The sequence below is a fragment of the Fomitopsis serialis genome (genome assembly GCF_022376445.1).
Source record: "Fomitopsis serialis strain Sig1Antser10 chromosome Unknown B0H18scaffold_79, whole genome shotgun sequence".
NCBI classification, from domain to species: Eukaryota; Fungi; Basidiomycota; class Agaricomycetes; order Polyporales; family Fomitopsidaceae; genus Fomitopsis; species Fomitopsis serialis.
This window is the reverse complement of record NW_025955039.1, coordinates 148,333-170,285: the sequence shown is the minus strand read 5'-3', so window position 1 is coordinate 170,285 and position 21,953 is coordinate 148,333. Positions and strand designations below refer to the sequence as shown.

Here is a 21,953-nt window from a genome sequence, read left to right as displayed (position 1 = left end):
CGTCATCGTCTGCTTCGGAATAGACGTCTTCCGGCAGATGGTCCAGGTCTCGCTCACGAGCTCCGTCTTCGGACTCGACGACTCCGCGCGCTCGCGCCTGAACGCCGTGTTGCTTCTTTCGGTGTGTCCCGGGCGCGTTTCTCCAGTGTCCTTGTGCGTCTGACGCTGAGATGCAGCTGTTCATTGGCCAAGTCATGGGCACCTCCGTCGGTACGCAGGTGTTCACGAAATACGGATGGCGTCCGGCGGCGGCGCTTTCCCTCGCATGGACGGGCCTCATGCTCTTCCTGCTGCTCATCCGCGGACCGCATGTACGTAGGTACACATGGTTCGGGTACGAGGGCGGGATCGAGGTGCGCAAGAGCAGGTTGTCGGAGCGGGAGAGGCTGCGCGAGGAGGATGCAGAGGCGGCTGTCGCGGCCAACGCTGTTGGTAGCGCAGACGCTGAGGAGACACAGGCCGATCGTAAAGAGCCTCGGCAAGAAGAGGCAGGCAGAACGAGAAGCAGGCGATTTCGAAGGAAAGTGGCAGGTCGCCTGTTGACTCGCTCCCGAAAAGCGATCCGTGGAGTGCGCGTCCATAGTTGTATTCCAAGGATCCACTAATGGTCGTAGTCGCGTAGTCCGTTTGACTGCTGACGCTCTAGAGATGACCGTAGCCCGCGGAATGTTGTATCGATAATCACATAGACCAATGGCGGTGCACTGTTCCAGGTTTTGACAGCGATGATGTCGACCATCTACATCGTGGACGCGCGGGTACTCAGTGAGTGCTGTGGTAGGTTAGATAGATATCATCTTCATCTCACGAACTCCATTTGCCAGTCCGTTGCTTGCTTCTCTGCCTTCTCCCGGGTAGTTTGACCCTTTGGTATCGTCGGAGCGCCGTACGTGGTGATACTGGGCGCTGTCCAGCGCATCGTTATGGGGCACTCTACCATTGTTGTGGACACACTCTGGGTCCAGCTCACATGCATAGTAAAGGCCAAACTCCTAATAAGTGCGTAATAAGATGGTGGTGCGTCTGTCGCCCAGTATAATGTTTGCCAGTACACTTCTCCGAGGCCTGACTCCTTCGATGTGGCCCCATCGTTCGCTCAAACATCCAACTCCGGCGCGCTCATATGCCAGTTGGCGTTCACAGATATGCCCACACGATCGCCTCAAGGAGATACATAGTGCTTCAGATCTACAGACTCCGAGAATCTCGGCGGCGCACGAAGGCGAAGGTGAGCGAATTTCAGAAATAGAGCGTTGAAAATGTCTAGGACCTAATGTGCCTCCGCTCCGTCAGCCTTCGGGGATTGTGGTTGTAAGATACACCGCCTGTGACCGACATTGTATTACGTGTCTCCAGGCCGTGAACCACCTTGCCCCAGTCCTCGATTGAAATCCGTCTATACTGAGCGCTGAAGCAGGGATATATACGCATCATTGATGTCCTCCAGCTTCCCTCAGTGCTCACATAATGAGCGTTTCCTACGCTGCTTCCGATGGCCCTACCCAGGAACGCTCTGCGACGCCAACAGAGAGCACTGAGACTTACTCCGAGGAAGCAGTAGTGGTGGATTTTGGATTCCTCCCCATACCGGCTCGGTTGCGCTTCGATCCTAATCGTCCGGTTCGCGGGAGTCATTTGCTATTGAACGTGACATTTGCTATATCTAGCACCTTTGGTGCGTCTCATGCATCTCTCACTTGCCATACAAGCTGACGGGAATGCGCAGTGATCGCGAATCTGTATTATTGCCAGCCTCTACTGAGTGAGTCACCGCATCAGTCTCAGAACGTGGAGAACTCGATGTGCTTGCGACAAGCATTACGCTGCGCTCCCAACCTCGCACCAGAGCTGCGAGGCACGGATGTGCAATCTAACACCGAAGCCTATTCGCTTCCAGTTACATCTTAATGTGAGATCGCATATACTCACGTTCATTAGTCCAGCTTGCGGACTCGTTTCACGTCTCCTACGATGAAGTATCAAATGTCCCAACCCTTGTACAGGTCGGGTGAGCTTACTATCCGCCCTCCTATAGGAGCAAACCTTTCTACGCACTGACATGTCCGCATTCCAGATACGCTGTAGGCATTCTTCTCATATCTCCCTTAGGGGACTTGGTCCGACGACGCCCGCTTGTACTCGCCATAGTCTTTGTCGCAGCCTCACTCAGCATCGGCCTCGCGTTCACGAACAACCTACGGGTCTTCGAGGTCCTCAGCTTCCTCGTAGGCATGTTCACGATCGTGCCGCAAGTCCTTGTCGCACTTGCAGCTGATCTCGCCCCACCTCACCGACGGGCCTCAGCTATGTCGATAGTCATGTCGGGTCTGCTCTTCGGCGTCTTGACAGCACGGGTCCTTGCGGGCGTCGTAGCGGAATATGTCAGCTGGAGAGTTGTGTACTACATTGCATTTGCGTCTCAGTACGCGGTCGCCCTGTGGTTGTACCTCGTCGTCCCCGACTACCCTCCCAAAGATAAAGATACCACGTATTGGAGAATCCTGTGGACCATGGCGAAGTTGGCCGTGACCGAGCCACTCATTGTACAGGCCGTGCTGATTTTGATCCCGAATGCTGCAGTATATGCCAACTTCTGGGTATGTTCAAGTTGTTTCAACGTACTACCTGCTAGAGTGTCTTGACAAGCATTGTTTTCGATAGGTGACTCTGACATTCCTGCTCGGCGGCCCTCCGTATCAGTATTCAACGTATGCCGATCTCCAATCTCCAGCCTAACGTATATCTGACTGCCGTAAAGGCTTATCATTGGCCTTTTCGGGTTTGTAGGCATGGTCGGCGTCACGATGTCCATTCCTGTTGGAAGGCTCATCGACCGCCTGGTGCCTTGGCTTGCCGCCATAGTGTCCATCTTCCTCTATGTGGTCGTCACTGCCATCGGAGTCGGGGCTGACGGCATCAATATCGCATCCGTGGTCATTGTGTGCATCGGCGTCGACGTCCTCAGGCAGACAATCCAGATGACATTGACGACGTGGATCTTCGGCGTGCTCGACCCGAAGGCTAGGTCAAGGATCTACGCTATCATCCTATTTGCGGTACGCCCCCGACCCGCTGGCACGCCGCTTGCGTGTGCTGACCCTTGTATCAACAGCTCTTCCTTGGCCAAATCATGGGCACATCCGTCGGCGCGCTGGTATTCACGGAGTACGGCTGGCGCCCGTCAGCCGCGGTGTCTCTGGCATGGAGTGGCTTCATGATCCTCATCATCTTCATGCGTGGGCCACACGTACCTAGATATCGCTGGTTTGGCTACGCCGGCGGGCTAGTGCTGCGGAAAAGCAGAGTCGATGGGTCAGACGTAGTCGAGCAGCCCGACACCGCCGTTGAAACTGAGGAAGCTCACACCGCGGAGACACGTGTTCGCAGATCGAGCGTTGACATGGAAGCAAAGGGCAAGCAGGGAGATATCGTCTACGAGGTCAAAGAGAAAGAACCTAGTGGAGGAGTTTCTAGAGGTTGAGACCCATTGTCGATGTATCATTGACAATCTAGACGCAGCATTCATCATAGAGGTTGTAGGTCGTATCTTATAACATCAGTCAACTTTGGATCGTCCACATGTACTGGCAATATTTCATTAGGAGCGATAGTGTGATTCCGATGCATTAAATACCATCACAGAACAAACGTACCCCAGGAGTATCTGCAAGTAATACGCACACCAGAAGACTCCATTCCCCTCCACACAGAAATGACACCGCGTTGCTCGGAGACCTAGCGTTCGGACATCTGGGCGAGATAGTCCGCGAACTATGTTGCCACGAACATCAGCCACTGTATAGGATAAATCATGATGGTTATACCTTCAGAGCGCCCGCACGGATGCCCTCCCCAACCTTCTGTACATCTGGATTGGCGAGCACGTTTTGAAGAGCATCCCTTGCAGCTCCCTCCAAGTTCGAGAAGTTGTCGCCAAGGACACCCTCTTGGGAGCCTGGCAGGGGTTCATCGTCCTCTTCACGCCCAAAGTACTGGTTCGAGGAGATAGACTGCGCGCCCTGGAAGGACTGCAACCGCGTCTGCGCCTCGTTGACGGCCTGTGGGTCGTACGCGTTCCGGCCAAAGTACATGTCGATGAGATCGCCTTCTGCTTGCCGAACTTCTCGCGCGCGAACGTCGGCGTCTCCGCCTCCACGGCCGAGCTCGGTCTTGACGTCGTGGGGTGGGTACGCCCCCGAAGCCGAGTCGCTTCATGCCCATCCCCAGCCGCTCCAGGTCCTGTGTGTTCCCCTTTGGTGTGTTGGGCGCGGGGCTCGATGGGACGAGCTTCGCGCTCTGCGGTCGCACGCTGCCAGGGAGCGGGCTCGCGGCTGCTGCCTTCGCCGCACGCTCTGCTTCTTCCTCCTTCTCGCGATCGTAGCCAAGCTGCCTAATCCGCTCTGCCTCCTCTGCTGCTTTCCGCTCCGCCTCCGCGAAGTCGAGGGGTGCGACGGCCTTCTTCGCACCGAGCCCACCAAGCTTGCTCTTCTTCGGAGCGGCTGCAGAGGTGGTGCTGTTGACGGAGGTAGTAGATGAAGTGAGGCGGGCGGCGCCGAGCTTGGAGGTCGGGCGCGCAGTTCCGTTGGAGGAATTGGAGCGAAGAGATGACGAGCTGATTGTGCGGGGGCTGACGGGCGGGTTGGGCGTCTCTGCGGATGTGCTGGTTGCGCGACCGAGACAGGAGGGGCAGGTTTCTGAGAGACGAAGGCGGGTGATTTGGGGGTCGCAGGCTTGTTCCAGGATGAGAAGAAGTCGTCTTCGTCACCCTCTTGTGCAGCTGGCGTAACGGACAATGCGTCTGCGCCCTCTACCACAATCCTGTCGGGGAACCTACGCTCACCGTCAGGCGCAGACATGCAACATACGAGGATGGCAACTCACTTGGCAGTATCATCTTTGACGCGTCTCGCAAGCTCCTCCCTGTACATCTCAGCGAGCGGCTAGAGTATTTCTTCTTGGTGTCCGAGTCGTTGAGCATCAGTGCCCCGCCGTGTCTTGTGAAGAACTCGGTAGCTGAGGCGTTTCCTCCAACCTTCATGGTGCGTAGCTGATTCAGCTGCCAGCTATCTAGGTTGGTTGACCTTGCGAATTCGTGAGCATCGCATCAGGAACCGAGCTCTCCGACGGCGGTGACTCACCGGACGAAACTGATGTGTACACCCATGTTTCTATGCACGCTCGAGCACTCCAGGCAGATGTAGATGCCAAATGTCACGCTCGCCCAGTCGGGTTCCGGGCTTGACAGTCAAAGCACATCTAGAGAACACTGAGATCTGCACCACTGGCCATCTGGGACCCTCGCGCACCTTGTTGCCCTTCTGTGATTTCAGAACCTTGAAGACCTGCTCGGTCTCTGCCTTTGTTGGGTCGCCATGCCGGGGTGTTGGCTCGAGGGTGATGTAGATGCAGAGTGCACTCGTGTGCACTGCAGCGGCGGCCTGAGTACCGCGGCAGTGAAATGTAACTGTTATGTAGTATGGGTGACATACAGTAGCGTAACCAACTCAGTTATTGCATACTAAGTAAACACTAAGCTACGGGCTTACATCAGTATAATAAATTAGAAACTCGCCAAGCTGCCACGAACACGGGCGCTTAGTTCCATTCTCTCAATTGTAGTTCTGGCGACACTGGTAGCTACAGCGGTAGACGGTGAGTTGTTGGTATTAGAGAGTCAGCACTTCATCTTGAGCCATACACTAAGTCTCGTCGCTTGCAGGTTGGGATATTTGCATAGAAGTAGGTACCGTATGTGACACTGGCCGGCCAGTGTGATCGGACGTCTGTGGCCAACTGCGAGTGGAAGCTTCAAGATCCTTGGAGCCCTCTTCAAGGCTTCGCGTCCGTCCGCATCGGAACTACATCGGAGCCTGCCTTTGCGGACTCCGCCTCATAGTTGGCGTTAAGTACCACTGTCGACGCCCACACTGATCACAACACGACCTTCAAACACGCACCGGTAGGAACTGCATGAACACCGCTGGTATCATTACTTGTGCTGATTTACGATGTTTATAGCAAGTGTCTTCAGACATGTCACGTCGATCCATCCAGCTGCTCGTGTACAACAGTCGACTCTTCAACGCACACTGGTCGATCTTCGTGCCGCGCCAGGATGACCCTAACATCGGCAGCCGCCTCCACGCCACAGGCTCTGTAATCGGCGGATTCATGCTTGAATTCGTCAGAAACTACAATCTCGCCACCGACAACCGTCAGGTTCAGCGTATCGACCTCGCCACTGTCCCTGTTGAATACATCAAGGATACTGAGGGTGACGAACTGAAGAGATCGTCGATAGCGACGCCACGCCATTGACCGCCTCGAAGAGGTCATTGTCACTGTACCAGCACCGGGACCGAGTCTGAGGTCTGCCACGGCCTCTCGTGACGTGAGTAAATGCAGTTCAGCTTGTACACTATCATGCTCATCACGCTTTGAACCGGACAACTACTAGAAACGAGTCGAAATGCACGATTGTCAGTGGTGGGTGAAGCAGGCTGTCGCTGCGCTCGTAGCAGCTGGAATGTGCAATGGTGACGCACAAGATGTGGCGAATGACGCTCCTGTGCATTGAGTCTGGTGGTGTCTCGATGTACAGTAATTCCCACAAATGTACTCACTAATTCTAATTCGCGGACAGTGTACACCGCTATACGTCTGCGACGCCACTGTGGCGGTGCTATTGAGGCTTGTCTCGTACCCATCCGTGCAATAAGTCGCACCCACCACCGCACCGCTTACACGTGCGGTGTGGGTGCGACCTTATTGCACGATGGTACGAGACAACAATATACTGTCATGTATAGTGGACCCACAACTGACAATATCACGTGCAGCCGATGCTGTGGCGCACCGACTCGGACGCTGCGCCACAGGATTCGACTCATCCGTGACCCCCAACTTACGCTGCTCCCTTCGCCATCATGAGTGCCCCGCAAAGTGCTCTTATGCTCCTTCCTAATATCCTTCCTTCCCAGCCCTCCATAGTGCTGGAAGATGCCTCCTTCTTCCTGCGCCACACACACTTGCCTTGCGTCACCGACGTGCTCGCCGAGGCAGAGCGTCAACACCCGGGATGGGAAAAGCTTACAAGATTCCCTCGTCCCGTTCTGTTCCCCAAGCTCGGTGTACTAGTCAAGTACGGCAGACATATATCCACAGCGGAAGGTCAATGTCTATTCGCCATCCGGAAGCTACTCAAAGACAAGCTGCCGGTACCGGAAATCTTCGGCTGGCAAACGGAGGGAGGATATGTTTATCTGTACATGGAGCTTGTGGATGGTGTGACTGTGGAAGATGCATGGGATTCGTATTCCGAAGAGGATCGAACGAGTGTATGCCTGCAGTTGCGTCCAATGATCGCAGCACTCCGGACTCTGCAACAAAATCCCAATGATGTATTCATCGGTGGGTGTCACATCCTCTCTGTTTGCGGGCATCGGCTCATACTAGAATATCACTTCAGGTAATATCGCGCGCGATCCTCTGCGTGACATAGTCTTCGAGACATCTGAATTCCCTAGACCGTTCTCTTCCGTGGAGCCATTCGTCGATCATTATATCAACCATGTTCTGATAAGCCAAGGCCGCCCTCTTCCCGATGAACCCGATCCATACAGAGATCATTTACCGAACGACGTCCCCATCCTTTTTACCCACGGTGACCTCCATCCCAGAAACATCATGGTTTCACGTCCAGGGGACTCCTCGCCTCCACGCGTGCTCGCCATCGTTGATTGGCATCAGTCAGGCTGGTGTCCGGCATACTGGGAATACTGCAAGGCTGCGTTCTCGGCAGACTGGAAAGGTAGCTGGTTCAAGCACATGTCCTCGTGGCTGGAACCGTTCGAAGGCTTTCCGTATTGGCAGTACTACTTGATGTGCAACGGTTGTTAGATGGTTCATGTGTCGCGCAATTTCTGACAGTGTACGCCTTGTATTTTATGGACTTCATATGACGACTATGCTTGACTGCAGCCCCCCTCAGCATTGCACTTTTGATTGTATACGTTACTACGAACGGCTGTTGAGGTCGCGCCGCGATCTCGATCTCCGCCACCGTGCACGTGACATACCGCCGGGGGTGGTTCGTCCGTTTCCGCCTCTCTCCCTCTTTCCTCAGTCGAAGTTGAACCACGACTGAGGTAAGCCCCCGCACACATACTATACAATACGTTCAGTAGCTAACTACCTAGCAGCGTCTGACCGAACGTCTAGGTAGATTAATCTCAGTCGAAGTTGAACCACGACTGAGCGTCTGACCGAACGTCTAGTCTCTACAGGTTATGAGCCCCGGGCGGTGTTTCTGAACTCGCCCGCTTACCTGAGACTTCTTTTCGGCTATTCAGACCCAGGAACAACATCGAGGCACCCATCAAAGTGTGCTTTCCCCGCATATACCCCGCATATAGCCAGCCAATTGATCAATGACGATCACCCCAACCTCGAGTCCCAGAGTCTCGGTACCCAAGACGCCGAGAACTCAAACGGAACTATCTCCGGCGCCCAAAATGGATCTCAAAGCGACCGCCAAGGAGAAAATCGAGCTCCTCCACGTACCGTCGTCCCTGCTCAACGGCGGCGTCATCCTCGACCGAAAGAAGGACAACTGGTACGATTGGAAGACCTACATCGAGAACTCCCTGAAGATCTGCTTCGCTTGGGGCTATCTGTCTGGTGAACAAGTCGCTCCCTCTGTCGACGACGACCCCAGCTCTGTCACCAACTTCCGGCGGAACGAGCAAGTTATCATCGCCTTACTCAGCTCGAAGCCGCGAGGGAAGAGCAGCGCTTCATTGCCGGATTCATCGACGCACGCGCCTTATGGGTCGCCCTCTGTGCTCGCCACGAGAAACAGCCCGGCGCATATGCCCAGGTTCGTCTCCTCCAAGACTTCCTCGCTTGTCGCTACACAGCCGAGGAGCACTTCTCGGAGACGACCATGCGCCTCCAAGAGTTGGCCGAGCGCATCTTCCACATAGGCATCCCGAACCTCGAGGTCTTCATGACCATAGGCATGCTCAACTCGATGAACGGTTACCTCACGCACCTCCAATCGCAGGTCGGTTCGTCGCTCACGGCATCGGCCACCTCGGGCATTCCGTACACCTCCGTCGACATCGCCGCTCGCCTTGACCTCGAGCAGCGAATCCTCACCGACAGCAAGGCGTCCTCGTCAGCCACCGCTCTCGCCGCCTATTCCAAGCCGGGCAAGTCGACCTCATCGCAGAAGACTTGCACCAACGCCAAGTGCCCGCGCCCGAATGGGCATACTGCTCCGGAGTGCTGGGCCCCCGGTGGCGGCATGGAGGGTCGTCGCGAGGAAGTGCTCGCAAACAAAAGGAAGGGCAAGGGTCCTGGTAAGCCTGCCGTCTTTAACGCTCCCGACCGCGACAAGCAAGGTCGCGCGTACATCGTTGACGGCAAGACCGGCCACGCCTATCTCTTGAGTACGGTCCCGCCCTCGGCCACATCGACCTCGGAACCGTCTTCGGCGGATACCACCTCCGAGACTGACTTCGTTGGGCTTGCGACTGACACGTCCCCGGAATGGCTCGCCTCCGTCTCTGTCCCGGCGGACCTCTTTGAGTATGAGTCCCTGGTCTCTGTTGAAGACGAGGAGTCGGTTTCGCTCAACTGGTCTACCCACTCTCGCGCTCCTGCCGACCCTACCGCCTTCTCAGTGGCGCCGGTGCCTACGACGACTCGTCGTCTCTCCACTGAAGGGACTGAGCCTTTCGTGTTCGACTCTGGCGCGTCTACGCACTTGTCTCCTCGCAAGGCCGACTTCCATGACCTCCGCCCTATCTCTCCTCGCGGCATTCGTGGGGTGAGTGGATCGGTTATCTACGCTTGCGGCGTCGGCAAGGTACGCCTGCACATCGGTCGCGGCGCGTCGATCCTTCTCGAGGATGTCCTCTATGTGCCTCAGGCCACTGTTCGGCTCGTCAGCATCTCGTCTCTCTGCGCGCTGCGGCTCGCTACTCGGTGCTCTTCTCTAGTGCCGGTGTTCGCATTCTCAAACCGGGCGGGGCTGTCATCGCTACCGGTACTTTAACGTCCAAGCGCCTCTACTCTCTCGACGGCGCCTCTCCCTCCACCGAACATGCCTTGTATGCAGGCCGTGTGCCGACGCTCGATGTGTGGCACCGCCGCCTCGGACATGTCAATCATCGTACGATTCACGACATGGCACGCTTCGGATCCGCTATAGGTATGCCTATCGTCCTATCTCCACCTGCAAAATGTGAACATTGCATTCTTGGTAAACAGACCAGAACTGCAGTTCCTAAGGTGCGAGTGGGGGAGAAAGCAAAGCGGGTTCTTGGCACTGTGTTCGTAGATGTACAAGGGCAGCAGGATGTTCGTTCCGCTCTGGGGAACCTTTATTCAATGAATATTCTCGACGATTTCACGTCTCACACCTGGGCCATCCCCGTGCCATCCAAGGTCATCCTCGAGCGATTCAAGGCTTGGGTCCTTGCTCGCGAGGTCGAGACGGGCGACGTCTGGGCGTCGTCCAGATTGACAATGGGGAACTTCTGTCGAACGACTTCAAGGCATGGATCGAGGGCCGCGGTTCTCAATGGCGCACAACGGCGCCTCACACGTCCGCTCAGAATGGTCGTATTGAACGTTTCCACCGCACTCTCATGGACCGTGCCCGGGCGATGCGCTTGGCGGCTGCTGCTCCGGCGAACCGTTGGGACGAGTTTCTCGTCACCGCTAATTACCTGTCGGTGCGCACCCCCTCTCGTTCTTTGCCTCCAGGTGTCACACCGTATGAGATGTGGCATAAGAAGAAGCCGGACCTGTCGCATTTGCGGGAGATAGGTTGTCGGGCCTTCGTGCTCATCCAGAATCGGCATAACCCTAAGATTTATGAACGCTCCGTCGAGTGTGTTCTCATCGGCTACGGGCAGCACTCGAAGACCTACCGGCTGTACCACCGCGCGACTCACAAGGTCGTGGAGTCGTTCCATGTTGCATTCATTGAATCACACGAGACGTCTCCGACACTATCCTCCCCGGCCTCACGGCCTGTCGCGCAGGTCGCGCCTTCTATGTCTCCTCAGGCTGTGTCTCCCATTGCTGCGCCTCTCGACGTTCTCGACGATGATCCGCCGCCTCCCTCCTTGTCTGGCACCCATGCGGCCCCGGCCTCTCTTCCTTCCGCTCCGCCTCTGCCAGCTGAGGCGCCTCCTGTGCCGCCGCCTCTCGCTCCTGTGCCGCCGCCTCTCGCTCCTGTGCCACCGCCTCTCGCTCCCGTGCCGCCGCCTCTCGCTCCCGTGCGTCGATCTTCGCGTCTGCCTCTGCTGACCCAGAAGAAGGCTGCCGCGGACGGTGTCCCTTTCATCTCGCGCCTGGACCGCACGCTGGGCCAGATACGCTCCGCGGCGCCTCGCCGGGTTTCCTCCTCGGGCATTCCTGCCCCGGCCTCTCCGGTGTCGCGCGCAGTCGCTGCCCCTCTGGGGCTACTGCATGCTGCTCCCGCGCCCCCTCCCGACTTCGCTGTTGGTGACCCGCCCGTCGACGCCACGCCGGACGTCGAGTCTGTGCTCGCGGCGTTGGCCGGGGACGATGTGTTGCCACTCAACGTTGAATATCCTGGGGACCCGGCCACTTTGGCCGAGGCAGAGGCGTCGCCTTTTCGCGAGGAGTGGCGTGCCGCGTTGCGCGATGAGCTGCAGTCCATCAAGGACCTGGGCGTGTACCGCCTCATTCCTCGAGCTCAGGTGCCGGCCGGGCGTCGCGTCATGAAGGGTAAGCCTGTTTTTCGCTTGAAGCGTAATGAGAACGGGGACCCGGTGCGCTTCAAGGCTCGATGGGTCGCGAAGGGTTTTCAACAGGTCTACGGGCAGGACTACAACCGGACCTCCTCACCTACCATGCGCATGGAGTCCTTCCGCGCTCTCCTCCACCTTGCCGCCTCCCTCGATTGGGAAGTAGAGCAGCTTGATGTGAAGACCGCGTTCCTCTATGGGATCCTTCCCGAGGACGAGTACTGCTACATGGAGCAGCCGCACGGCTTCGAGGAGCCGGGCAAGGAGGATTGGGTTTGGGAACTGGTGCGTGGTATTTATGGGACGAAGCAGGGCAGTCGTACGTGGAATGACACGATGAACGCGCATCTGCTGAGCATCGGCTTCACGCGTTTGCCCTGTGAATATTGTGTCTACTACCGCAAGTCGGCGAAGGGCACTGTTCTCACCGGCGTCCATGTGGACGACTTCTTGCTGACAGCTAGCTCGGCTGCGGCTAAGGAGGAGTTTAAGGACGACCTCCGTCGTGTCTGGAAAATCGCGGACTTGGGTGAGGCGCGTTTCTGCGTCGGCATTCAAATTGACCGTGATCGCGCTCGCCGGTCCGTGGCTATCTCGCAGACTGCCTTGATCGACAAGATCGTCAAGCAGTTTCGTCTAGACGGCCCCGACTGCGCGCCGGTCTCTACGCCCATGGAAGCCGGCCTCCGCCTCTCGCGCGCTCAGCATTCTCCGAAGACGCCTGCGGCAAAAGAACGCGCCGCTCGCTTGCCCTATCGCTCTCTCATCGGCTGTCTAATGTACCTCGCCATCGGGACGCGTCCGGACATCGCCCTCGCCATCCAGCATCTCAGCCAATTCCTCGACTGTTACGCCGAGATCCACTGGGAGGCTGCGAAACGCGTTGTGCGTTACCTCAAGGGGACCCGGCACTTCCGTCTGCACCTCGGCGGCGCCGATGTCGCCAATCTGAATGGGTACGCGGATGCGAGTCACGCCAGCTGCATCGACACTCGGCGTTCTACCGGTGGCTATTGCTGGAACCTGGGCTCCGGCATTATCTCTTGGTCGGCGCGCAAGCAACCCACCGTCTCTACGTCCACTACCGAGGCTGAATACATCGCGGCTGCCGAATCGGCGAAGGAAGGGGTATGGCTTCGCTTCTTGCTGGACGGTCTCGGCTTCTCCCAGCCTGCCGCATCACTCATGCGCGTCGACAGCACGAGCGCGATCACTCTCTCCGCTGACTCTACGTTCCACTCTCGCGTCAAGCACATCGACATCAAATGGCACTATCTGCGCGAGGTGGTGACGGACAAACGAATCGTCATCCAGCATGTCCCCTCCCATCTCAATGTCGCCGACGCCTTCACGAAACCTCTTGAACGGAAGCCGTTCCAGATGCTGCGTGGTCTTATGGGCCTCCGGCCTCCATGCGAGGAGGAGTCTTCACGGTGAGGAGGAGTTCCTCGAGAGGAGGAGTCTTTTCTTCCCTTTCTCTTTCATCTCGCCATGCATATTTTTCGCGTCACCCGCTCTTCATATCCTTACGATCCCACACGCCTTTCACTACGGTCTCTGTTTCACTTCATAGTGTTCCCTCATGGACTCATATCATTTCCTCATGCGATACCTACGATACATGCGACACCTTTTTGATGCTACATCCCCCTTACGTACCTCACGTACCCCCCGTCGTCTCTCTCGCCATTCGCGCCGAGGAGGAGTGTTGAGGTCGCGCCGCGATCTCGATCTCCGCCACCGTGCACGTGACATACCGCCGGGGGTGGTTCGTCCGTTTCCGCCTCTCTCCCTCTTTCCTCAGTCGAAGTTGAACCACGACTGAGGTAAGCCCCCGCACACATACTATACAATACGTTCAGTAGCTAACTACCTAGCAGCGTCTGACCGAACGTCTAGGTAGATTAATCTCAGTCGAAGTTGAACCACGACTGAGCGTCTGACCGAACGTCTAGTCTCTACAACGGCACCCACATCCATCCCAGTCATCACCTGCAAGCCAATGTGCACTGGCCAGAGGATGTCTCCGAGTCGCTCGTGCCACGGAGGTATTAGGCATGGCACCATATCGACGAAGCGTGATGCTAGGGTTCTTCATCGGGTTACCTTAGCTGGTATGTACATCCACGTCACACAGTGTGGCTCCCATTGGCTCATTAAACGTTACAGAGAAGTCATTGTGCAGTAATGAAGTTGGCCGTCCAACGTGCGGCTTTCAACATGACTGGGTGTCCTGAACATTTTTCGAGGCTCGAACATGCGGTTGTTTGCAACGCGATTCACTACGTGAGCACTCCTCGCAGTCCCTATGTATTGAACGTTCCATTAGGAAGCGACCGACTGAGTCGGAGTCCACCTATTGCTGCATGTATGCAACTCTGACGTTTCACCAACCGAGACGTCTTGGCAGACCCAGTCACCAGAGACAATTCGGTGCAGAATTGAGAGCGGTGCAACGAGCGCCAGAGATCCGGCGAGTATGCAGAGCAGCCACAGTGATTCGTGCCTCATGCACGCAGCAAGAGACGCAATAATTGGGATTCTTGATTGAAGATGCGGCGTCGTCATACTTGCACGCCTTCCGGATTCGATTGCCTGCCATGTGTAGACATGTGCATGCCTATGTGATTTGTGCTGACTACTACCGCCCCCGCGCAGATCAGCCTATTCATGACATCTTACAGAGCCCAATGCGGCAGGACGCACGAACGAAAACCGCACTAACTACATTCCCTGCATTGTGTTGGGCACCAAGATTCATGCCACAGGCTCCATGATGTTGGGCTTCGCCCTCACGATCGTGCGGTCTTACGACCTCACCCGCACGGACGCCTCCCTTTATCGCGTCGCAATCGCCACACCCCTGGCGACATCATGCAGTATACCCAGGGCGACCTACCTAGAGGCAGGCTCGAAGAAGTCATAGTGAGTGTCCCAGCGCCTGGAAGGAGTCTCCGGTCTGTCGGGAGTCGCTTAACTGTGAGTGACTACCCACCGCCAGTGGTGACGTCGATACATACTGAATACTGACTTCTATGGCACCGTGTCCACAGGCGCGCATTGAGGTTCGCGACTGCCAGTGGTGGACCGAGCAGGCAGTTGCTGCGCTCATCCAGGCGGGCATTGTCCATTCCAGAGCGATGGGCATCGTCGACGCGGCTCCGCCTATTCTGCCAATCTCCTCTCTTTTCTCCTTTCTAGTGCAATGTTGCGTGTCTGTACTGATACTAGGGTATTCGTTGTATTAACATGCATTGTTCTTCATCCGTGTCCCCACGAACCGTGTTGCCGAAGCGTTTATGGCTCAATGACTCATGGCAATCCAAGCCTGTCGGAAGTCTTATGCTCCAGGCTTTCATCATATGAGCCATGTCAATATCTCACTATCATTTCGTCTTCTTCAGCACATTATATGGGCCTCCGCGCATGCCTACACCGACTCCTCCTCGAGCCTCCTCCTCCTCCTTCGCGCGCTTGACTAAGCGCTAAGCCACCCGGCGGCCCGGGTCCCTTCAATGGTCGCTTCCTTTGTTGGCTTGCCAGAGACTTGCTCATTTGCGACCGTCTTCCTTGCATCTTCCCTCCTCCTGCTATTGTAGTGTACCCTTCTGCTCTCGGATCAACAGTTTGGAAATTGTACGCCGTCTAACAAGATGCACAGTGACTTGATGTTGGCAGCTGGTGAGGAAACAGGTAAGTTTGTTCGCGTTTCGCTCTTCGACGCTCATGTTATGTCCATATATACGCGCTCGAAACAGATCCTATCGAAGTCAAGCAGGTATCGCCTGAAGAAACGGTACCGCTTCGCCACACAGTACTCTGGCCGGACTATCCGGTGTCGCACGTCCTACTGCCCGAGGACAACCAAGGGTTTCACTATGGAGCTTCCTTCCGCACCGCGAAACCCAGTCGCCGTCATCTCTATCTTCAAGATCGCTGCCTTCGACGTGAGAAGGGAAACCAAAGTTCCCGAAAAACAGCCCGCATCCGCAGCCCGTTTCCGCAAATTTGCCTGCGAGCCGTCTCATCAAGGACGTGGCATCGGCACAAGATTACTGAAGCACGTCTTCGAGGTAGCTGCTAGCGACCTTGGGTGCGATGTCATTTGGTGCGATGCGCGGCTTGCCACGGCGGAGTGGTACGAGCGGAGAGGGATGTCCCGCTTCGGAGAGTTTCTACAAGGGAGACTACCGTACGTCCGTATGAAAGCGTCTCTGAGCCACTAAGGAACACCTGATGGTACGATGATCTTTGCCCCGATGTCATTTGCTGCTGACCCTATAGCGCTCACAGTACTGGATGGCAAACCAGAGCGCGGACAACCAGTTGATGTACCGTTGCCCCCCTTCCCTGACAGCCTGGCTAGTTCTCCAGATTGTTTCCATTTACGCAGGTCCGTACTGCCTATGCTGTACGACAAGATTGCGCACCCGGGTTTTCTGAGGGGACCGTACATGTCTGCGAACGCGCTATCCATGACTATCAGACGCTGAAAGACTCATGGATGTCATGAACCTGCGCTGAAACCTCCGGAGAACAAGTTCCCGACGCCCCCGTAAACCCCATTTCACGAGAGACAGGCACAATCAGTGGGTACAGGACCAATTTCATCACGTCGTCTATGTTGACAGTCCACCGAAGCCTCAGCTCGACCCGTCAACATCGCTCGAGAGAAGACGATGTGGCAGCGAGCAAAGCATAACGATGATCGCTTCTCGTGTGCCAGAGACCAGGAAGCTTTGCGAGCCAACATAGGAACGATCAGACGACTGGACAACCGTTTCCAGAGCCGTCGCCCAAGAACCTGTTACCAGCGCGTCGTACTCTGGTCTCAAGATCTTACGGGCGAACAAACGCAAAAACCTACACTAAGTAGGATTGGGAAGACTACAACACGGCCCTGAGATGAAATGTTAACAGTGTTCAAATCCCGATGGCTAGACTTCTGGTAAGGATGCTGTTATCGGTGACAGCTGTGCGCCTGGAAACCTTTACTAGCCACCAGCTTCATCAAGGTCATTACTGCGAAAGAGAAACGCAGGCGAGACTCGTTAGCACCCATGGCGGTGTGCAGGGTCTCGGGCAGGGATATGGCAGGATGCTGAGTACTTATGACTTTTTCTGATCCGAGCTACAACTACTTACGGAGTGCCAATGGCTACAGTGTGCACATTCAACGATCCGTTGTCGTATCGCGTAGTACGAGCGTGTCCACCTTCGGCATGCTTTATTCTCATCGAAGGGAATGCTACTTCGAATCCTGCTCATGAAGACTCATGTGTTTCAAATTGAACCCTTGGTCTATCACCTGCGCCGAAACCTTCACATCGGCCTACCTGAACCTGCCCGAAAGCTGCGAGGTCATTCTACGCTCCGCAGTAAGAGCGTCGAGGCCATAAATACTACTACTTGTCAGTCTTCCTCTCGTTCGTCGGCGATGACGGCTGTCTCACGGAAGTGAAGGTGGTCACAGGGATCGCGGCAGATCTAATGCCCATTGACGAATCCACGCAATCCTATATAAATCAGCGTCTCTGGCTCTCCGATCAAAGCTTCGCTGAGCCGAAGTTGGGATTCGTGTGTGCCACATCCCCTGGCAGTTGCTGAGTCGAGTACTCCAGCGTCCACGGGTAGGACTACACCCCATGCAAACCACATGATTGGCAAACCTAATTGTCAGGGCCCGCGGCTGCCACGGTGATGCCGTGTCTCATTGATAGTGGCTCATAAGCTCCAACCCGACGTCGGCTTCTACGTTCACCTACGTACTTAAGGTGAGTAGTGATTGGACTGTCCGCACAGCTCATCATCTGTCCAGCATTAAACCGACCTTCTTTGCAATGTCTTCATCCTCAGACAGCTCGTCGTCCTCGGACACAGCTCCCACGACGCCCATATCTCCCACCGACAGTCTCTCACTGTCCAAAAGACCTCTGTACACGACATCGTCCGTGTTCTTGAAGACACTCTCCGAAGCAGGCGTCACCCACATCTTCGCCAACTGGGGTAACGACCACCCAGCGATACTCGAAGATCTCGAGCGGCAGCGCTCCGAAAGAGGCGGGAAGGCCCTTCTAGAGATCGTGACATGCCCGAACGAGATGGTCGCGCTCAGCGCCGCGCAGGGGTACGCGCAGGTTACGGGAAACCCGGCCGCGGTCATCGTCCACGTTGACGTCGGGACACAGGTGAGCTCTGTGCGCGGCTCGAACTGGATTTGTGCGATGCAAGCGCGATCGTGCTGCTTGAGTTCCCCGTGGTGCGCGCGTGACGGGATGGTCGAGCGCTTTCGCGGACTTTGACAGGATGATTCGACAGCACAACAGATCCTTTCAAATTCGACCAGATCCGTCGTCGAGATGTCTCAATGATGGGACTCGTGTCCCGTCGGACGGGCGTACCGAACTCCTGGTCCAGGACGCATAAGATGCGCTCTACTGCCTCAGCGTCAGCGGATGCAATGCCAGAAACCGCAGTCTAGTCTCGTTCGGCGGATACGAATGCTGGTGGTATGTGAGCTCCATAGCTGACGTTCTCCGACAGGCCCTCGCGGGAGCAGTACACAATGTTGACAAAGGCAATACTCCAGTCATCATCTTCGCAGGTGCATCGCCATACACCGTCAGCGGGGAGCTGAAAGGATCGAAGAACGAATGGCCGATGTGGGGCCAAGGTGAGTGCCCCCTTGATCCTGGGCCTACTGTCGAAGAACTGATAGGACCTCCTCGCAGACGCGCCTGACCAGCCAGCTATCGTGCGTCAATTCATGCGCTTCACCACCCAGATCATGAGCGGCAAGGCGGTCGCAAAGACTGTCATGCGTGCCTGGCAGTTGTGCGTATCTTCAGACCGGAGTAGGAGACGATATCTGACTGACAGTCGGGTGAAACTGCAGTGCCACTAGTGCACCGAGGGGACCCGTGTATCTCTGGGCTCGGCGGGAAGTCCTGGAGGAAGAGTCGACGAGTCTGTAATAACTGCACCGCTGGATGTCACCAAGTGGCCGCCCATCGCGCCTAGTGGCCTATCACCGACCGGTGCGTTATAGTGCACTAGTTGAGTGTTCGGAGTTGGGTTGACGAATGATGGCATTGCAGCGGTTAGGACGATTGTCGATGCCCTCTCTACTGCCCAGTTCCCCATGATCATAGTGCCAGCGCCGGGAGGAATCATCGCACAGTACCTCTTCTGCAGGCCCTATCGTATCTCCGCTCCGTCAGCGTTTTCCTGTCAATCTCCCAGTACTTCTCCATTCCCTTCAGCCACCCATACCTGCTCGGCCAGACCTTCGACGGCACGAATCCCTATCTCGAGGAAGCGGATGTCGTGATTGCCCTTGACACTGACATCCCTACATCGAGGCTAATGGAAGCAGGCTTCGGCCAGACGCTCGCGTATTTGTCGTCGATGCCGACCCGCTCAAGCAGCAGATGGGCTGGTCGCACATCGACGCGGAGCTCATCTGCAGGGCGGACGCTCATGTCGCGCTTGGGCAACTGGTCAACGCCATCCGCGCCGCGGATGCCGAGGCGGTCGACGATACCAAGCTGCAAGAGGGACTCAGGGCACGCGGCGAACGGCTGACGTCCCTGCACGACCACTGGATTGGCCAACTGGTCGAGGCCGAAAGCCGCAAGTCATTGCCAGGGCAGACGCCGAGCGTGCCATGCATCCTCGGTACTCTCCGCGAAGCTGTGAAGGCGCAGACGGTAAGCCATGGCGAGAACGTCCTGTGGCTGAACGAGGGCATCAGTAACTGCGGCTTGGTGTGGAACCACATCCGGCCGGAGAGGCCAGGGCAGATGTTCATGTCGGGAGGCTCAAGCCTTGGGTGGGCGCTGGGCGCAGCGACGGGGGCTCGTCTCGGTGCACAGGTGGCGAAGAAGGACTACGAGCTAATCACAGCTATCGTCGGTGACGGCACCTACTTGTTTGGCGTCCCGAGCACAGCGTACTGGCTATCCAGGCGATACGACGCGGTACGTCTGCCTTGTTGGCACCTGTCCTGTGGATACTCACGCCGAGTAACAGCCGTTCTTGACCATTGTCCTCAATAACGGCGGTTGGGCTGTGAGTCGCCCAGCTTGACAGACCCCGAGCGTGACTGATCCCCCCACTAGTCGCCTCGCTATTCCATGTTGGGCATGCACCCGGACGGACTTGCGAGCAAAGTCTCCGCTCAACAGCTAAGCGTCAGCTTTGGGCCCGACATGCCCGACTACGCGAGTATCGCAGCCGCTGCAGGTGGGGCGTGGGGTCGGAGAGTCGAGCGCGCTGAGGATATACAGTCGACGCTAGAAGAGGCGGTCAGGGTCGTGGTGCAAGAGAAGCGCAGCGCCGTGGTTGACTTTATCATTGATCAGATTTAGGGTAGTGGTGGATGAATGGTGGACATATATTCTATGGTACCCAATCTTTGTACGCGAACATATCTATAGGCAATGTATCAATAGGTTGGATACGATTGAATGGTCAATACATGTACTCACGAAGATACCTCAGTGCTACATCTGAATTCTATTCCCAAACTCGCCCAGAGTGTGATCAAATCTGTCGCACAGCAGCCTTGCCTGTCTCCCTGAATTCCTCCAGTGCTCTCCACGCCGCCCCTGACGTGATGCTCTTCAGCGCCTTCTGGACACCATCCTTGAAGTCGTGCGCAACGCCAGCTACGACAAGCAGCGCCGACGCGTTCATCAGGACAAAGTGCAGCACGGGTGTCAACCGCTCAGGAATTTTGTCTCCGGACATCAACAGCAACTTGAACGTCTCCGCGTTCTCCTCGGGTGTCCCGCCTGCGACCGCTGACAGCGGGTGTACCGCCAAGCCAAATTGCTCAGGGTGCAGCGTCTTCTCTGTGACGTTGCCGTCGACGAGCTCCCAAGCGTGCGTCTCGCCCGCGCAGCTTATCTCGTCCAGACCCTCGGCCCCGCAGACGACGAGGGCGCGCTGCACGCCGCCGTCGCTGAGCGAGTGGGCGAACGGGGGTCCGAGCGCGGGCTCTGCCACGCCCAGTACCATGCCTTTGGGGAAGGCTGGGTTGATCAGAGGCCCGAGGACGTTGAACATGGTCCGGTGTCTGTCGTGGCTTTGGTTAGCAGCGGTGCGCGGGTTGTGCGGGCGGATACGTACGGGAGCGCTTTCCGGTACGGCGCTATCATCGCTAGTGCGGGTGATAGTGAGGCGCGAGGATGAAGTAAGGGGATGCGGGTATGGGCATGGGCGTGTCCGCGTGGGTGCAGTGAACAGACATCCAAGCGATTGCAGCAGGTCGCGGATCCTGATGAAGAGGTGGACGCGCGACTGCCGTGCTGAGAGGGTTGTTCATAACGTTTGTTTTAGTTATACAATGAACCATACCTTGATCACCCGTGCACCAGCCCTGCAGCGACGATGCGCGGTCGTGCTCACGTTGAAGGTGTTGTGCCCGTCTCCGCCAGTCCCGACGATGTCCACCACAAAGTCTGTCTCGCATCCTCCACCGTTGCCTTTAGTGCCGTCCACGAAGGACCTCCGCAGCTGCCGCGAGATATTCAGGTCGCTCTCGAGATGTTCGATGTGCAGAGCGGTCAGGAAGGATCCGATCTGGACAGGCTGCACGACGTCCGGCGTGAAGATGAGACCCAGCGCGAGTCGGAGGTCATCTGGACTGAAAACTCGGGTGTCTTGACCAGCTTCCCAGCAGCGACTTGAAGGTCTCCGAGTCGTGGCTCGTCATCGTCGTGGTGAAGAGCTTGCAGCGGGCGTCCTGGGATTTGGGAATGACTCACGTACCCAAATAGCAGACGGTCTACGCAGCTATATACTGCCCTCCATTGCGATACATCAGGACATGGACCATGTTCCGAGGCCACAGGATCGTAGTTGAGTAGATGGAGAACACTGAGAATGTTGCCTGGTGTTCCGAGTTGAGCGTTTCGGCCTCGCGCAGTGGCCGCGGTATTGGTATGTAGCCCGAAAGATGTAGAACACAACACAGATATCAGGGTTATTATTTCTCAGCCCATTCCGAGCAGAAAGAACGGTCAAACTGAGGTTGTGCGGTTCAGGAAGAGAAGGGGAGCTGTCTCGGCTACGGACTTCGTCACGGTGCTGAGTCGCAGGGCGCTCCGCCTTGGCTGCTTACCACCATCACCTCCCCACTGTTCCCCACCTGTTCCCTCAGCA

General features: G+C 56.5%; 7 protein-coding genes across 7 annotated transcripts; 5 read left to right on the top strand and 2 right to left on the bottom strand.

The window, feature by feature from the left end:
* The first annotated feature begins 1,189 nt into the window (after positions 1 to 1,189).
* B0H18DRAFT_639853 (major facilitator superfamily domain-containing protein) lies at positions 1,190 to 3,809 on the top strand. The gene is made up of 8 exons (XM_048038907.1): positions 1,190 to 1,228; positions 1,294 to 1,675; positions 1,727 to 1,762; positions 1,939 to 2,008; positions 2,075 to 2,597; positions 2,662 to 2,708; positions 2,759 to 3,056; positions 3,113 to 3,809. The coding sequence occupies exons 2-8, from the start codon at positions 1,468 to 1,470 to the stop codon at positions 3,479 to 3,481; spliced, it is 1,551 nt and encodes a 516-aa protein (XP_047889497.1). The 5' UTR covers positions 1,190 to 1,228; positions 1,294 to 1,467; the 3' UTR covers positions 3,482 to 3,809.
* Positions 3,736 to 6,173, bottom strand: B0H18DRAFT_1086700 (uncharacterized protein; the record flags this gene model as incomplete). Its single annotated transcript, XM_048032076.1, has 9 exons — positions 3,736 to 3,771; positions 3,825 to 4,108; positions 4,176 to 4,647; positions 4,680 to 4,830; positions 4,902 to 5,081; positions 5,139 to 5,216; positions 5,255 to 5,256; positions 5,307 to 5,387; positions 5,958 to 6,173. The coding sequence occupies 9 exons, from the start codon at positions 6,171 to 6,173 to the stop codon at positions 3,736 to 3,738; spliced, it is 1,500 nt and encodes a 499-aa protein (XP_047889496.1).
* A 777-nt stretch (positions 6,174 to 6,950) lies between these two features.
* Positions 6,951 to 7,899, top strand: B0H18DRAFT_882042 (kinase-like domain-containing protein; the record flags this gene model as incomplete). The annotated part of the gene is made up of 2 exons (XM_048040877.1): positions 6,951 to 7,410; positions 7,469 to 7,899. The coding sequence occupies 2 exons, from the start codon at positions 6,951 to 6,953 to the stop codon at positions 7,897 to 7,899; spliced, it is 891 nt and encodes a 296-aa protein (XP_047889495.1).
* Positions 7,900 to 14,551: 6,652 nt separating this feature from the next.
* On the top strand, positions 14,552 to 15,112 carry B0H18DRAFT_639784 (uncharacterized protein). Its single transcript, XM_048038906.1, has 2 exons — positions 14,552 to 14,765; positions 14,840 to 15,112. The coding sequence occupies exons 1-2, from the start codon at positions 14,661 to 14,663 to the stop codon at positions 15,032 to 15,034; spliced, it is 300 nt and encodes a 99-aa protein (XP_047889494.1). The 5' UTR covers positions 14,552 to 14,660; the 3' UTR covers positions 15,035 to 15,112.
* A 224-nt stretch (positions 15,113 to 15,336) lies between these two features.
* B0H18DRAFT_639771 (uncharacterized protein) lies at positions 15,337 to 16,351 on the top strand. The gene is made up of 2 exons (XM_048038905.1): positions 15,337 to 16,025; positions 16,071 to 16,351. The coding sequence occupies exon 1, from the start codon at positions 15,440 to 15,442 to the stop codon at positions 16,010 to 16,012; it is 573 nt and encodes a 190-aa protein (XP_047889493.1). The 5' UTR covers positions 15,337 to 15,439; the 3' UTR covers positions 16,013 to 16,025; positions 16,071 to 16,351.
* Positions 16,352 to 17,466: 1,115 nt separating this feature from the next.
* B0H18DRAFT_1028418 (thiamine pyrophosphate enzyme, N-terminal TPP binding domain-containing protein) lies at positions 17,467 to 20,299 on the top strand. Its single transcript, XM_048029935.1, has 9 exons — positions 17,467 to 17,974; positions 18,330 to 18,459; positions 18,518 to 18,620; positions 18,682 to 18,730; positions 18,754 to 18,823; positions 18,884 to 18,936; positions 18,981 to 19,112; positions 19,148 to 19,765; positions 19,907 to 20,299. Exons 1-9 carry the CDS (start codon positions 17,627 to 17,629, stop codon positions 20,153 to 20,155), a joined length of 1,752 nt encoding a protein of 583 aa, XP_047889492.1. The 5' UTR covers positions 17,467 to 17,626; the 3' UTR covers positions 20,156 to 20,299.
* B0H18DRAFT_1028416 (glycosyl transferase) lies at positions 20,277 to 21,864 on the bottom strand. Its single transcript, XM_048029934.1, has 4 exons — positions 21,593 to 21,864; positions 21,147 to 21,451; positions 20,919 to 21,097; positions 20,277 to 20,865 (listed from the first exon to the last, which is right to left on the bottom strand). Exons 1-4 carry the CDS (start codon positions 21,600 to 21,602, stop codon positions 20,331 to 20,333), a joined length of 1,029 nt encoding a protein of 342 aa, XP_047889491.1. The 5' UTR covers positions 21,603 to 21,864; the 3' UTR covers positions 20,277 to 20,330.
* Positions 21,865 to 21,953: the final 89 nt, after the last annotated feature.

What these genes read in the sequence shown, in the direction of transcription:
- B0H18DRAFT_639853 (XM_048038907.1), top strand. Translation starts at nt 1,468, where the DNA reads ATGAGCGTTTCCTACGCTGCTTCCGATGGCCCTACCCAGGAACGCTCT. An exon ending in TTATTGCCAGCCTCTACTGA is followed by an intron (nt 1,763 to 1,938) that starts GTGAGTCACCGC and finishes CACGTTCATTAG; the next exon opens with TCCAGCTTGCGGACTCGTTT. An exon ending in CCAACCCTTGTACAGGTCGG is followed by an intron (nt 2,009 to 2,074) that starts GTGAGCTTACTA and finishes TCCGCATTCCAG; the next exon opens with ATACGCTGTAGGCATTCTTC.
- B0H18DRAFT_639784 (XM_048038906.1), top strand. Translation starts at nt 14,661, where the DNA reads ATGCAGTATACCCAGGGCGACCTACCTAGAGGCAGGCTCGAAGAAGTC. An exon ending in CTGTCGGGAGTCGCTTAACT is followed by an intron (nt 14,766 to 14,839) that starts GTGAGTGACTAC and finishes CCGTGTCCACAG; the next exon opens with GCGCGCATTGAGGTTCGCGA.
- B0H18DRAFT_639771 (XM_048038905.1), top strand. Translation starts at nt 15,440, where the DNA reads ATGCACAGTGACTTGATGTTGGCAGCTGGTGAGGAAACAGGTAAGTTT.
- B0H18DRAFT_1028418 (XM_048029935.1), top strand. Translation starts at nt 17,627, where the DNA reads ATGTCTTCATCCTCAGACAGCTCGTCGTCCTCGGACACAGCTCCCACG. An exon ending in ATGGCCGATGTGGGGCCAAG is followed by an intron (nt 18,460 to 18,517) that starts GTGAGTGCCCCC and finishes ACCTCCTCGCAG; the next exon opens with ACGCGCCTGACCAGCCAGCT. An exon ending in ATCTCGAGGAAGCGGATGTC is followed by an intron (nt 19,113 to 19,147) that starts GTGATTGCCCTT and finishes CCCTACATCGAG; the next exon opens with GCTAATGGAAGCAGGCTTCG.
- B0H18DRAFT_1028416 (XM_048029934.1), bottom strand. An exon ending in CTGGTGCACGGGTGATCAAG is followed by an intron (nt 21,098 to 21,146) that starts GTATGGTTCATT and finishes CAACCCTCTCAG; the next exon opens with CACGGCAGTCGCGCGTCCAC. An exon ending in CCGTACCGGAAAGCGCTCCC is followed by an intron (nt 20,866 to 20,918) that starts GTACGTATCCGC and finishes AAGCCACGACAG; the next exon opens with ACACCGGACCATGTTCAACG.